The 16,489-nt window shown below is 40.3% G+C and overlaps 1 protein-coding gene across 1 annotated transcript in view; it reads left to right on the forward strand.

Moving 5' to 3' along the window:
* The window catches only part of PDE1C (phosphodiesterase 1C), a 308,630-nt gene that overhangs the window by 38,119 nt on the left and 254,022 nt on the right, over positions 1 to 16,489 (forward strand). Inside the window, exon 3 of the mRNA XM_067291281.1 lies at positions 4,155 to 4,326. Coding sequence (XP_067147382.1) covers positions 4,155 to 4,326 — 172 coding nt within the window. The remainder of the gene's footprint in view (positions 1 to 4,154; positions 4,327 to 16,489) is intronic.

Raw genomic sequence — 16,489 nt, forward strand, 5'->3', positions numbered from 1 at the left:
GCTGTTTGGCAGTAATAGAAATGCAGTGCAGAGGGGAACATTTAGATAAGCTTTTTTTGGAGATAGCCACAGCACCATGAATGATATAGGGCTGAAGGGAGATAATCTGAAGTATAAACCAGACATTCACTGTAAAGAGTTTAATTTAGTGATCTGGGAGTCGGGTTGAGGATTTCATGATCCAGCATAAATATCAGAGCGTATCACTAATGATGACTGTGTGGGCATCAGCAATATAAGGTCACAACTCTGTGGGAATGGGAAAGGAAAACTAGAATGGGAACTGCGTTATGAATAGGAGGGAAATGCCTTAGGCATGTGCTGTACTAATATGAGCTAAGTGGATGAGCCCCAAATTTATGCTGAGAGAGCACTATAATCAACCGCACGTGTTTTCATTGGACAAACACTGGAGTACAGATCAACATTCAAAAACATCCTAGCTGAATGGCAGAAAATGCTACAGGGTTTGAGGACAGAAGTCAGAGAGCATTACTGTTGTTATCCTTGCGATCTGAGTTACAAACCAGAGGTTGGGTGTCTCCTAGGATCAAGCTTTTCACATTTGCTTGAACAATGTATATAAAGGCAACTACTGACCTTATCATCCTCACAAAAGAGGCAGGATTTCTATTGCTCTGTAACAACCGCCTATTTGAGGTCAATGGTAAACTCTTAGAGAATTCAGTGGGATCACAGTTAGGCTGTCACTGAACACTTAGCAAATCACACCCATTTTTTTGCAGACCTTAATTCCCTGATAGATCTTTCTTTCTGTGCATGCAACCAGACACACAATGTAGGCTACAAAAATGTACATCAGCCTTGTCCACCCTGACTGTTATCCAACAGCTCTCTGGAGAGTAGGTGTTTTTCCTTTAGTTCAGGAGCAAAGAAGAGGGAAAACCTGCTGTTACTGTTAAGTGGGGCAATGGGAATGATGTCTGTATCCTTATTGTGGTAGCTAGACTTGCAGGGCAGCAATGTTTCAGAGTGTATTTGAACACCTACCAGAGCAAATATACCACGTATTCTTTAAGCAGACTTCTGCTTTTTTAAATAACACCCAAGTCTCTTTAGCTTTTGCCTCTAGCTCAGCTATAATCATCTTTGACAGGGTATAATAAAATGAGGGAAAAGCATTTTTGCAAATATTTACACTTACCACAGTGATTTGAAATTAAAATTGAGTTGTTAAGTGTTATTCATTCTAATGCTAGGGCTAGCCAATTTCCTGTACTCTTAAATGTCAAATTCCTCTTCATTTAGGAGAATTTGAATTTAAGAGGTACTACTCCCCTTAGCAGTGGTTATGGTGCCTGGTATCTCACTGTGTCATGTTGCTACAAGTAATACAGTGCCATCAGTCTTGGAACAGTTGTGGCTGCACCTGTGGGGATTTAAGTCCATAAAGCTTTCAGCTTTCAGCTTTTCAGGCAGTGGGAAGTTTCTGCCGGATGTCTGTTCTTGCAGGACCATTACACAAAAACAATCATTTGCTGAATGCACGTCACCTACGCGTAACTGTTGGCATGTAATGGGCTGACTAAACACTGATTAGGACAGGCGGACATAAGATTTCACCACTCTAGTGAAGTTAGTTAACATCCACCAATTGTTCGATTTGCTGATGTTGATCTTCAGATGAATCAAGTAGATCTAGATCTACCATCTAGGTCTAATCATAGAGATAAGCTGCATGGGATGGATATCTCCACGGGAGGAACAGGGCTGGATGTATGTGTGTAGTGTAGAGAGAAGAACAATATGTCCACTCAAACAAGCGTGTGCTTATTTTTTTGCTGTTTTTAAAACAAAAGTGTTTGAGTAAGGTGATTACATAGTTTTCAGTGGCAGTTACTCACCTGTCACTGTTGGTTTTCAGCAGCAGAGCAAACAGTAAGCTAATGCATGTATCTTTTGGTGATTTCTGTACTGTGGTGTTCTGCTGCTGTCTAACAAGCTGGAGGGCTTGTGGAGTAAAAGAAAGAAAAGTCTGAGGAGCTGAGGAAATTAAGAGAAGGTGGAAGTTTGGTAGGCTCACCAGATATCTTGAGTAATTGCGAGGGAAAGCCTCAAAACTCTGAATGCGGCTTCCTCCCAGAAGAGGATGACTTTTCTAGTAGAGCACAGAAGCTTTTTCACCAAGTGTTGATGCTCTCCTGTCTTACTGTGCAGCATTTGTGGCTTTATGGCAACTTATTTTTTTTTGCTGATCTCATCTTAGCAGAGACTTAGACGCTTAGTTCCAACTGTGCTGAGTATGCCATAGTTCCTAGCAAAAGAAACAGTACTCTCAACATATTATAGGGGCTCTCTGTAATTTTGGCTCTCATGGGTAGCCTGCATGGATCAGGGTCAAGTAATTTGAGACTCTTGCATCCTTTTATAACCCACTTATTAAATAGGAAGACAAACGCTTACATATTTGAATAAAACGTAAGAAATATTGGGAAATTTATGTGGTGCTTTAAAGTATTGAAGCAGTGGTATTACCATAACACTGAAACTCCTTGAATGCTTAAAGATGTATTGACAATGCACTAAGAAATTACAGAAATTACAGAAATGTAGCCGTTGTGTAGACATCACTGGGATTTAGACTAACTGGTACATGTATTTATCTAGTTATGGTAGCACAAAACTCAGCACAGGATGTCAAGGCTACCTGTAAATCCGGGTAAATACAGTTCTTGAATATTAAATGACTGTTGACAATTAAGAACAGAGAAGCATATGAATATGGGACCTTTCCTGGGCAAGTAAACTGAAAATTATTTTGGAATGGAACAGATAAATGAGGATTCTTGCTGATCTGCATTAATTGGACTTTGCACCATTCAGGCAGTGTCAAAGCAGTACATGGTAAGAAAAAAGACAGCAAAACAAGTCTGTGCCTTTTTGCAGAAGCAGATATTGCTGCTGCTAGTAGGGCAGTTTATCATGATGTTCTCAGGAGATGTGGAGTGGCAAGTCTTCCATTCAGTTTTCTCTTAAAATAATTCTTCTGTTTATAATAGGACAAAAAGTCAACATAAGTCAATATATGTTGGGTTCATCATCTGCTTTTTAATCATCTCTGCTGCACAATTAAGTCTGAGTACTAGGGAAATATTTGAAAATCTTACCTGTATAGTCCCTTATGAATATGATTTGTGGACTTTAGAAATATGCCATTTCTCAGAGTACTTTTTTTTATTTTGCATAAAAGTAAAAAGTCCATGGAAAAGGACTAGTAACAGAGTTGGTGTATCTTACTGCTTTGAAATCCAACAAGATCAATGCTGTACCTCTGTAGTGGAAAGTCTCTTGGCACTATTATAGTTAATAATCAGTGTTTCAATACTTAACTGCTTTTCTTGGGATCTGATAACTTGCTTGTATATATTCTATAATTCTTGAAATGCTTTAGAATATGACACAGGTGTTCAGTATGAGAATATCACTTGGATTTTCAAAAGTGCCTAACCTATTCAGAAGCCATTTGGACATTTTTGCAAATATGAAACAATTTTTTTTTCAATTTCTTTGAAATGTAAGTCATGTATTCTCTCTCCAAAGGCAGGGAGGAGATCTGACTGAAAGGTGCTAGTTGTACTTTGTCAGTGGAGCTAGACTTACAGATAAGATGATGGGTTCCCTGAATGACAATCACGAGGCACTCAGTGACACTTCTAAATAACTGCAAAAAGAACATCCATAGAAATATTTTGGCATTTGAATATCTACTGAGAAAAGCTGATGTTTCAGAAGGAAAGAAATATGTTTTCTAATACTAGTCCTTTATTAATACTTTAAATCTATTATTTAATCTAAGGAAAATCAATTGTATTGATCCAGTACTTTGGGTTTTTTTGTTAGTTCTTTGGTATAAAATACTGTCATGTCAATACATGGTAAGTTGTAGCCTAAGTATAATATGAAGTGGAAGCTTGTTATTGACACATGTAAACTTCATATTCTATAATCAGATCTTTTTAAGGGAGGCATTAGAGTCTGGGGTTTTAAAATGACTTTCTGAATGTTAATGTCTATTTCCACTTAGAGCTTTATTTCAAGTTTTCAGACATAATCTTGCTGTGATGCAAAGGCTGCTGAGAGGCCAGACAATAGGTCTATGAATTCATTTTTCTTCTCACTCTCTGCTTTTACAGGATCTAAATCACAAAACTGCCTGTGGAACACCATTATTGGGGGGCTGACCAGCAATCTCAAAGAAAGGCCGAAGCCAACCATCGTCAATGACCCCAGACCTCCCGAGGAAATCTTGGCAGATGAACTACCACCACTGGACAGTCCTGAAGCATTGGTGAAAACGTCTTTCAGGTCTGATAGATATGAGCTTGCTTTGTTTATCCTTGAGAGGGTGTCTTTTTAAGATAGACGCCTGCGCTGTGAGTTTGATGGGAGAAATCAATATTGAAAGATTCTGCAATGCTGCATATTTTTGTACTGAGCAGAAGTGAAGAAAGAGGGCCATAAATAATACTGACAGGACTGTTGTCTTTCATTTCTCAGACTTAATTAGCCTTGTTAAAAGATTATGGGCTAGACATAAATACTGTAGCTAGTCAAAATGGTTGATAGAGACAGCTTGTTATATGAAGATGTCTTGGAAGGTTGGTATTGTTTCATCTGAAAGTGGTTTAGTGATGAAGACTTGCTCTTTAGGTCAGATGATATGCTTTAATGATGCAAGGGACAGCTAAACCTTTTTCTATTAATATAATGTCTTGAGAACTGTCTAGCATTAATTTTTTTAGTCAGGGAGAAGGATTCTGGCCCAGGGCTTGTAAGCAAGTGATTGCTGCTTTTGTAAAGTATGAGATATAGCCATTACTGGGTTTTCTTCTCATTTATTTAATCATGTGAACATACAGTTGTCAGGTGTTTCTTTGAGGCATGCTTTTTGAAAATAATATTCTCCAAGGAGTGAGGTAAAGTAGAGAAGCTGTGTATGCATAGAGTGGATATTTGATAGAAATGTGAAAATTGGTGTGCCCAGGGAAAACAAAGACAGTGTGGCAGAATTGATTTTTCTGAGTGTTTTTTTTTTAGATTTTTTGTTGAAAAACTATGCTCTGCTTTTATAATCAACACATGCATGTGCAAGTATAAAATGCTTTTTACTTTGGATAAATTTCGCTGTTCTAAAGTCTGTGATTTTGATTATACCTCAGTCTGTCAAACTTATTTCAGTCTTCATATAATCATTATTTTGAAGGCACTTATTTAAGTCATTTTCTTAGGTAGTAGCTTCAGATATCTTGTTTATACTGTTTGTTATTTTAAAAAAATTGCCACAAAGTAAATTTATGTCAGCCTATATAAATAAATCCTGAACTTTTATAGCACATTCTCATTCTTTAATATTTCTAGTGAAATTATTCAGGCCAAATGTTTCGGAACCTGGATCCTCCTTTTATGGTGACCTGTTATTTTTAATGCTTTTAAACATTTTGTCTTTCTGATATTTAAAATCTGTTATTTCAAGAGCTCTAACTCTTTTTCAGCTTTCACTTCTCATAACAAATTCTAAGTAGGAGCAATCCTTACTTTGCTATAATTAAGATCATTTCAACCATTTTATACGACAAAATAATGTCACAGCATTTCAAATGGCATGAATTGATTATGTGAGTAGGGGTGACTCTTGGAATAAGTGAGCTTGTAAATAGAATAATAAAGACTGATGATTTGGAAAATGAAATTTAGCAAAATAGTTTCCTTAATGCAGTGTAAATGTTATTTATAAATGTTTTATAAATGGCTTTATAAATGTTAGAGAACCTTTGTATATCATCTGTATAGAAATTACAGTACAATGTGGCATTGTTTGGACTTTTATAGAATGAGATCCAAACAAATTGTTGCAGTGAAGTAAATTGTATCTGTCTGGCTTTAAAAAGAAAGGAAGCCCAGCACGCATTTGTGTGCAATGCGCAAGAATTGAGAATTAGAGAGTGCATGGCAATTACTGTCTAAAGAAACTAGAAGATAAAAGCACTCTTGTATTTGTATTCAGCTTGAGATCCTGTTGGCATTATGGTGTAAACTGGGACTTAGGAGGCAGTGGCAACTTTGGCGCGGTGGGTTGCCTGTTTGATTCATCAGGGTCTCTTGTGTGCAGTGATCTCTGAGCACATCCTTGACAGAGTTTGACTGGCGAGTCTGAGCACCAGTGACTGCCTGCCGAGGACAGGATTTCCCCTGCTTCTTGTTTAGTAGACGCTAATGGAAGATCTTGCCACCCCATTGCTATTTGGGGAATGAAGTGCTCTTCGCAAGTTGTCCTGTCCAGCATGTCCTAGTTATGAATCTGGTGGCTGAAGCTCAGGCTGTGCGGAGGGCAGTGACAGGTTTGTACGAACCGGTTTCACAGGGGGAAGGTCTGGGCCTCATTTTCTAACGCGACTGCTACAAACCGCAAAACGCAGCGACTCCCTCACTGCTTGTGATTCACCACTGTCAGAGCAGTATGTGGCAATGCTGTCCCTTTCATGCATAGTTAAAAAGAAAATGTCTCTCCAGTGTCAAATGAGTCACACTTCCTTGTGATTGCATCTCTTTTTATGTGAATACGTCCAAGCAGCATGAATCCCAGTTGGCAGCCTCTGGTGTTAGATCCTATTTTCTACTGTGCAGTGCTTATTGTTCTGTAGCTCAGAAAATTAGCAAGAGATCTATATTTGATTTTGTTCAACACCTAGATGTGAGCTTGAGGCACGTTTAAACATAAAAGGAGGAAAGTGGTTATTTCAATCATTTCAGTCTTAATTTCCTACAGTAATAATCCACCTCTGTAAAAAACAAAACAAAACAAAGAACCCCCAACCTCTCCCCCAAAGTAAATATAACACAAAATCTCTCCATACTTAGAAGGTTTTCTGATAGTCTTTGTTTTGTTTTACAATTTTTTTACAATCCCTTTTCTGAAGATACCAGAAACAAACACAAGATTGATATAAACAAGGTTTATAAAGATAGAATTGCAAGAGTTCATAGTATCTTGTTATCTGTGATATTGCACTGAGCAAGCAGTTATAAATACTTCTGTGTCTTGACTATTTATATTACTGTAGTGCTTAAAATATAGATTTTGAAATCCATTCTCACTGGTATATGCTCTATTTGTCTGGTAAAGCCAGGGAGACCCCAGTTGGAATTGTATATGAAAATACAGAAAGTGGAAATACAGAATGGTGAATTATCCCCTTTTGACAAGCAGAAAAAGAATACATATAGAAATGATTAGCTTCTTGGCCTGTGTTTTATGCGACAAACCTTATATGTCTAATATCTATCTTTGCACAGATATGTAAGTTCACAGTTACAGGAGCTGTGATCATCTTTTTGAACAGTTGTGTATATCAACATCTGTGTATCACAGAATCACAGAATGGTTGAGGTTGGAAGGGACCTCTGGAGATCATCTAGTCCAACCCCCCTGCTCAAGCTGGGTCACCTAGAGCACATTGCACAGGATTGCATCCAGGCACATTTTGAATATCTCCAGAGAAGGAGACTCCACAACCTCTCTGGGCAACCTGTTCCAGTGCTCTGTCACCCTCACAGTGAAAAAGTTTTTCCTCATGTTCAGATGGAACTGTCTGTGTTTCAGTTTGTGCCTGTTGCCTTGCGTCCTGTCGCTGGGCACCACTGGAAAGAGTCTGGTCCCATCCTCTCGACACCCTCCCTTCAGATACTTGTACACATTGGTAAGATCTCCTCTCAGCCTTCTCTTCTCCAAGCTGAACAGGCCCAGTTCTCTCAGCCTTTCCTCATAAGAGAGATGCTCCAGTCCCCTAATCATCTTTGTAGCCCTTCGCTGGACTTGCTCCAGTAGTGCCACATCCCTCTTGTACTGAGGAGCCCAGAACTGGATGCAGTATGTACAGTAATATACAGCAATTGGCAGTGGCTGCAGATTGATGCCCAGGAATGTTAGATGGGGGCCTACAGCTTTGTCAGGGCAGCCAAGATCTGAATGTTGGCTGGAGATGTCAGTGGTTTCTGACACTGAAGTCTGGTTGTGGTTGCAAAGATCTGTTCCTAGATTTGCTTCTTGATCTGCTAGGTCCCAGTAATGACCAAGCTTGCTATTGGTATCAGTAAGAATTAGCAATGCTAATTAATGAACCCTTAAGAAGATTGTGTAGTAACTTTACAGCCTAATTTAGCGTCTGTGCACAGCTTCCACACAGCACTACCCAAACAGGTGTTTTGAAAACTCTGGTCTGGCACTCCACCAGGGGAAGCAGAGAAACAGCAGATAGGTTTGGCTGCTGTTCTCCAAATACCACCCAGAAGTTTGTGGAAGTGTTTTATGTAGGAGGGTGTAACAGAACCTGTTGCTTTTGTCCCCAGACTGCTGTCTGCAGTGAACCGAGCCAGAAGGGCAGTGCTGCTCCAGGTAAAAATTTGGAGCATCCACCACTTCACAATTTTTCTTGGGCTCTTTTGGTTTTGATGCGCAGGAGAGAAAGAACATTATTCTGAGTCTGGAGATCCACATTGTCCATTGGCCTGCATGATCTGCTGTGGTGTTTCTGGAGCACTGGGTCACATGACAGCCATGTTAGATCTTGTGACAGGAGAGATCCCGTGGGACAAGGTGACTGGGACATACTCTGGCGAAGGAATGGTGATGTACCTTTGAGACAAGGCATTCAATGAAGCCTTACAGACTTCCATCCTGGTCCAGGTGTGTGTGACAGCTAAAACAGTGGATCACAGATTAATCCACCTGTATCCAGTGTATGGGGGGTTGGAGCAGGAGTGTTTCTGAAGTGATAGATCAGGGTAGTGGGCAGCTCAGCACTCAGCAGTGAGCTAAAGACCATCCATCCTGTACCAGAGGAGCCTAGTTGGATACACATACGGCTATGCTGAACTAGGCAGTGATATATATTGTCTGTTATCAAAGTCTCACCATTTGGTAGGCAAGACATCCTGGGAACCAGGGATGCAGACTCAGTTCCTTCAAGGTTAAAGTGTTTTTATGCCCAAAGCTTGCATGGATTCTTCATTTCTGCCACTTTTTAGAATATTTCCAGCTTTCAGTTTGAATCTGGTAAGACTGCTGCTTACCTTAACAGCTGCTTTTCCTACCTCAGTTGCTTGCAAAATACCTTTATCTTTGCAAGGGGACTTTGCTTAGCTTTCCTTATCTGCTTCTATACTGCTTTGGGAGATTTAAATCACACTGGCAGCTAATCATCTTGTATTTCTGGTTCGGTCATGGATTACGTAGCTCTCACTTATGTCAACTACTGGCTACTTGGTCTACAGGATAGGCGGTGATACTGCTGTGCTCCAAATGTGTAAGCTTCAGTCATAGCACCACGTGCTGGGAGTCAGCATGTGAGGCTTGATCATGTGGGACAAGCTGGCATCAATGGGAATAGGCGACTGAGCCTTCCTTCCCCTCCCTGCCCTGCCTGCATCATAGCAAGAACCCTTCGCTGCTCATCTCCACTCGTGTGGCAGAGGGGCCTCTGAGACTCCTGCTCCACCATCTCTCACATTTTGATGCATTCTTGGCAGCACAACAGCTCAGCTGTAGCCACCCAACCTAGTATGTGGGGCACGAGAATGAGAGATGAGAGGCAATGTTGTGCAGGAGAACTGTGACCATGATTGTAAAGGAATGGGAGATGAGGGCTAGTGGTGGGGAAGAGTAAAGTCCATCCTCCCTCCCTCCCTCTATAAATCCATGCCTGGATGTCAGTATTTGTTTATTGACTGTTTTTAATTAGATTTTCTTCTTGTTTTTAAAACACATGCACAAAAATGAGAGATGACTCTCACTTGCTTTTGTTTTTATTTTCTTAACTTAGTAAAAAAAAAGGTGTCTATATATATATGTTACTATATAAATATATATATACACACACATATACATACATACATATACTGTGCAAGGCTGCAAACATGAAAGACTTTCTCATTGGTTTTTATATCTATCTGCAACAGACCCAGGTCTCGCTAAACATTAAAGTGTGAGCAGTGTTTCTGAAAACCACCCTTCTCAATATCTTTCTCAATCCAAGCTTGTTATAAGGCACTTTACTTGCATTAAACTTGAATTCATTGGTGTTTTACTCAAATCTGTTGCTTATTCCTAATATTTATTGATGTTCATTATCATGAACAGGAAATGAAAAGTCCTTCATTAAGGAAATGTCTCCTGCATCATTCAGCTCTCTTCTTGTTTTAATTGTGCCTCCCTTCTAGGTGCATGTTACACATTGTAAGAGCTATACACACATTTTTCTTGGTAGATTGAGATTTATGAGTCAGAGGGGGAAAGATCAGAGGAGAAAGATTTATGCTAGTTACTGTTCAAAGGCTGTACACTCTCTCTCTTCACACATACCCACGAGTCCAGGAAAAAGGGTTTTTTTCAGTCTGTTGAAAAAGAAATGGACCTTTCCTTTTTGATATCAGTCTTGTTGTTCTTCATAGGATAGATGTATTATTGATGGGAAGGAAGCAAAACCCAGTGTTTCTGTCCCCATAAATATCAGATACATCAAAAGACCCAAGCTGAGAAATTCAGATGGAGTGTGGGTGTCCTAACACTGCTGTGCCTCCTACAGGTGGGGAACAAACTCACTTCCAAAATGGAAATGAGTTTGAGCTGCTGCTCCTTGGACAAACAAGGTCCTGCCAGCAAAGAACTCTTCCCGCTCTGTGGCTAAGCAAGGCCTGTTTCTGACCACACTTCTCTACTTGACGTACATCACTTGAATCTTGTACTGTAATAAACTCTGGGCATTTGTTTTGCAGCTGCACAATGCTTCCAGTGCTGGCTTCATAAGCATACAGGCCATCCTGGATCCTTGGTATGGACTACACTAGCTGCCACCATGCGCAGAGGGCAGGCATATATTTAAATCCAGGCATTGTGTAGCTGTACTATGTGAGTGTCAAATGTCTGTGCAGCACTCATTTGAGCATACCAGGCTTTTCTAGGGTCCATGTGCGAGCACAAACAAGATTAACTGCTAGGTGCTCTAGACTTGCTACCTCTGTCTTCCTTGCAGGTTTATGGAAGAAACTGTACATGGGTGGGGAGTTGTACAGAGGAAGATATGTGAATTTTAGGGTCATCTTTATCCTGCTGAGTATATTTTTAATAATGCACTGCCTATCTAGTTATCATCTCCACCATGAGAGATTCATAGCCTCTACGTTCTACTACCAGTCTGTGGTGCCTTGCAGTTCCCATTGCCAAAATCATTTTGAGTCTGGTCTCCTAAGGAAAACTGGCTAGCCTTTTCCTAACGAAAATGCTTTACGTCTCTTAGTCAGCCTTCCCATTAGTGAGTTTTTAAGCTATTGGTCTAGTTCAGCTATGCTTAACAGAGCAGTAAACATCTCAAAGGTACTCATTTCCTACCTGTTTTATGAAAATAGATGGCAGGATAAAAAAGGGTCCCACTGAAGGAATGGATAGAAGACAGAAGGGCTGACTCTTGAGTGTTGCCGTCTGTCCAGCCAGTGTTAACATACTCTCTAGCTAATCAGCACATGTGTAGCTGGGAACCAGGCACCGTGTGTGACCTGAAAACAGGCAGGGCACTCGGACAGGGCCTGGGACCGTTTGGAGGAGAAGCCCAAGGACAGTGGAGCAGAAGGAGACACAGCATGTAGCAGGATGTATTGCTGTGGGGAAGATGGAAAAGGTGGAAAACACAAATGCATAAGAAACCAGCCGTAGCTCATGTTGGAGCTTTGAGTGTTATAATCAGTGCTAATGAAAGGTATTATGTCACTATTATGATGCTATAAGTAGTGCCTAATCTCTCTGATGGAGTCGGCCACATATCTTATTCTAGTAGATGAAGTGATTTATATGCCATGACTTCTTCCTTCTGCCATGTGATTGCACCTGGTACTATCCGTCTGTGCACGTACAGGGGTCCAGGGTTTCCTGATGCAAACTGACTCTCATGAAGTTGATCACCTAATGGGGAAGAACAGCTGGACTGTGAGGAAAATGGCATCCAAGAGGGGCTTGTGGCCACCTCTCCAGCTTGTGGTCTGCTCTTGAAGGGCACTTGGGAGGTGGAGAAGTCAGTTCTGGGCCAGATTTAGTGTCCTGGCCGTCTACATATGTCCTGCAGGTCATAAATTGCTCATCCTGTTATTAAATTAAGACTTTCACCGTATGTATTTCATTCCCAAAGAGAAAACAGGATGCTGGCTTTCTTATTCTTGGCAGTCAGAGAGAGTGTGGTGAGCAGAGATGAAAGTGTTTAAATAATCAATTGCTGAAGCTTTATCTTGAGTTCTTAAATTTGAGTAAACAGAGAAACATAACAAAGGACACTAAAGAAGGGAATCCCTATGCAGTTTCCTCTGCTTTTAATTGGCTAGCTGATAGCAATGAAGTGGTGTGTTATATTGTGATATTTTCCTAAAAGGTGTGGTGAAACAGCCCCCAAATCCATTCCAATAAGGGACAGATTTGTTTTGGTTTTGAGACTACAAAACCTGCATGTAAGAATTCAGGAATATTTTGAAATGAGTAACTACAACAACAATTACAAAATTCCCCCCAAATAGTCTCAGGACTGGTGGATAAGAGCTTTATCTCTGCTAACTTCATGCATTTCTTATTAACATGAAGAGCTCTGAAGGAGCAGGAAAAAGGGATACTTAGCCCCAATTAATTTAGTCTGATCAGCAGATCTGGAGAGAAAATTATATTCTGTCTTGATACTATGGATTTATGCATTGGAATACAAGTTTCAGAAGCTTTTTTGATGAAAATTAAGAGAGAATCTACTCTAAGCATTTATCTGGGATATAGGAAATCCCTATATCCATTCCAGATGTCACCCATCGAAGGGACTGAATTTGTGCTCCCGGTAGGAATGTTATGAACTCCAGGCCACAGGTTGCTCTAAGGCCTTGGAGTCACCTGTTTGCATTCCCTGCTCCGTGCAGCTCTCTTTTGACTCAGCATTTTCTGATGAAAGTTTTGTCCAAATTGTTACCTCCCCATGCAAAATACTTTGTTTGGTAACTGCCATATTTTGCCCCAAATTTTTTTGTCAGAAATTCACAGCCCAGTCTACTGGGCTTTGCAGACATCTTAGAAAAAATTAGGTAAGTAAAGCCATGTGAACTGTCAACACCTTTACCCACACAACTTGCTAATGGCTGTTCTCTGTCTGGTATTTGCATGCTAAACTATTTGCTGGCAATTTCTAGAAACTATTTTATGTAATAGAGAGGTCTCATTTGGAAATTATCACACTATCCATCTGAGTACTCAGCTCTCATGGATGTCAGAGCCACGGTGCCTGTGGTTTGCAGATTGGGACATTTATTTTTAGTTCCAATAATTTTTGGATCCGAATCTGCCAAAGTGTTCACAGCAAGACTGCTAAAACTATCATGTGCTACTTGGTTTCCATCTGAACTTTATAAATTGATCTAAACTTTATGAATTGACTCTGGTTGTTTTGAAACCAGGGCTATATTCTAAACTTTGCTATCAGTGCTGCCTTTATGCTGGCAAAAAGAAATCTTATATCTTCTTTTGGTTGAAAAGCCTTCATTTTGAGATGTGAAAATTGACCTGAGTTATGGCCTTTGGGCCCCCATTTGTGCCCAGTGATTCCTACCTTTGATCTCCATCTCCTCTTTTATGTGAGTACTTAGAGTGAGCTCCACACCAGAGCAAATGTTCTTTCAGCTCAGCTGAAAAAGGACCGCACCATCAAGTTCAGTTTCTTTTAAATAACATCTGGTAAAGAACATTTATCTTAAAATGGACAGCTATCAGAAGCTTATTTTCCTTTCTTCTAAATGATGTGTGCAAGCATCATTTAGATCTGTGTGCGCATTTGCAGTTGCAGTTTCTAAGATAAAGGTAAAATTTCTACTCCCAGTACTTTGAATCTCATGATTGACTTTGTCATATAATTGTCACCAATAGTATCTGCTCCTGAATCAAAAAGATGTTTGTCATCCTTCCCAGCTTCTTGCAGCAGTTATAATTAACTCTGCCCTAATTCCTAACAGTGTTATTCATAATAAAGTAATATTCAGATTCATTCTGAAGATGAGATCTTGAAAAATGGGATTCTTCTTTATGGCACTGTATCTTCTTTTGAGGGCTTCTTTCTGGATTGTTTTAAGGTTGCTCAGAATATAACTATCCACAATGCTAGCAGTTCTCGAGTAAAAGAATTATAGAACCTGGCAGTGTGAATACGGTGGGCCCGATTTGATGCAAGTTGGCATAAAACTCTAGACTTTAGTGGAATGATGCTGATTTACTGTAGGTGGGCATCTGTCTTGATATTTCAAAATGGTGACTGTAAATTGAAATTTACATATTTGTTCATTAATTTTATAAATCTAATGAACTTGGCAGAGTGTTTTAGCTGCATCATTAACAATGCTATTGAATAATATGTTGATCAAAATGGCCTTGGTTAGATGTGGCAAATTCTCTGTATGAGAAATGCCCACTGGCTTTCATGAAAACTCCATGAATACTGAACTTACAGTACAGACTTTGAATTAGCACAGCCTCTAACTGTTTACCTTTTTTTCTCCATTGCTCTGATATTGCTTTTAATATAACTGAGGTACTTCCTGAGTAGGCTGGTCTTGGGAAGCAAAGACCTGAAGTGTAGTTTTTCTTTGCATTGCTCAGGGTTTACCCACTTGCTCATTGCTTGAGCTCTCAAAAAGACATTGTACGTAGCATCTTTTGCTTTATAATTTATTATATAATCTAAATAGTTGTGTTATCCTGACATATCAGCTACTGTGCTAGCAAAACTGCCCTCATTTCCTATGTAAAATACTTATTGGTATCAATAGAGTGCAGGATCCTTAGTTTTGTACTGCAGCAGAACATCAGCAACATTGGTCTCCTCTTTAAACTCATTTCATTTTTTTCTGAAGTGGGGTGAGAGCAAACTCATTTGTCGTGTCCTGTATTTCATTCTCTTTGAGGCAGTTGTACAATAATTAATGCTAACATTTATAATAGCACAAACTGATTTAATATACTTTACAAAGGTCGGTTTTACAGCATGGCTGTATTTGGCTTATACAGCTCTCATTTATCCTGTTTAACATCTTCATTAATGACCTGGATGACAGGACCTTCAGCAAGTTTTCAGATGATACAAAACTGGGAGGGCTGGGAGTGGTTGATACACCAGATGGTTTCACTGCCATTTAGAGGGACCTTGACAGGTTGGAGAAATGGGCAGAGAGGAACCTCTTGAAGTTCAACAAGGTGAAATGCAAAGGCCAGAACCTGGGAAGGAGTAACCCACTGTACCAGTACAGGCTGGGGACTGACTGGCTGGCTGGCTGGCTGGAAGGCAGCTTTGCAGAAAAAGACCAGGGGGTCCTGGTGCACAGCAAATTAACCATGAGCCAGCAATGTGCCCTTGCTGCAAAGGTGGCCAGCAGCACCTGGGCTGCATTAGGCAGAGCGTCGGCGGCAAGTCGAAGGAGGTGATCCTTCCCCTCTACTTAGCACTGATGAGGCCACACCTGGAGTGCTGGGTACAGTCCTGGGCTCCCCAGTACAAGAGAGATATGGAGCTGCTGGAGAGAGTGCAGCAAAGGGCTACTAAAATGATTAAGGGACTGGAGCATCTCTCCTACTAGGAGAGACAGAGAGAGCTGGGACTGTCCAGCCTGGAGAAGAGAAGGCTCTGGGGGTTCTTATCAATGTGTATAAGTATCTGAAGGGAGGATGTAGAGAGGATGGGCCCAGACTCTTCTCAGTGGTACCCAGTGACAGAATGAGAGGGAAGGAGCAAAAATTGAAATACAGGAAATTCAGTCTGAACATAAGAAAAAGCTTTTCTACTGTGAGGGTGGTCAAATGTTTCATATTGGAGATATTAAAACCCAACTGGACATGGCCTTGAGCAACCTGCTCTAGCTGGCCCTGCTTTGAGCATAAGGGTTGATCTAGACAATTTCCAGAGGTCCCTTCTAACCTCAGCGATTCTGTGCTTCTGGTGGTAAAGCGGAATTATCACCCTGTGAATAAAATCCTGGTGTCCGATCTGCATTGCGGTTCTGTTATCTGCATTGCAGATTTTTGTTGCGTAGTCTACACACATGCTGCATGGAACTCCCCCTGACGTCAATATGTAGTAGAGGTCTGCAGTGCAGACTCAAGTCTGGGATTTTTCTCTGGAGAATTTCCCCATCTGTGTTTGAGATGAATCAGAATAACACGTTTTAACTTTTTTCTATGTAAACTGTGTATTTTGTGAATTGAATCTTCCAAAAAGAACTTTATTAAAATGCAAGCTTCACCTCTCAGTCATCTAAAGAAAGTGACACTGAGTTCACGGCTCATATTAGATGATAGAAAAGCAGAAACTCGTGCAAACGAGATATTAATACAGATCCTCAAATGTAATTCAAATGTGTCTGAACAAGTTGCTTCTAGGAAGGTGAAATGGAAATGACAGAGATGCAACTTACC

Source organism: Apteryx mantelli, chromosome 2, assembly GCF_036417845.1.
Source record: "Apteryx mantelli isolate bAptMan1 chromosome 2, bAptMan1.hap1, whole genome shotgun sequence".
NCBI classification, from domain to species: domain Eukaryota; kingdom Metazoa; phylum Chordata; class Aves; order Apterygiformes; family Apterygidae; genus Apteryx; species Apteryx mantelli.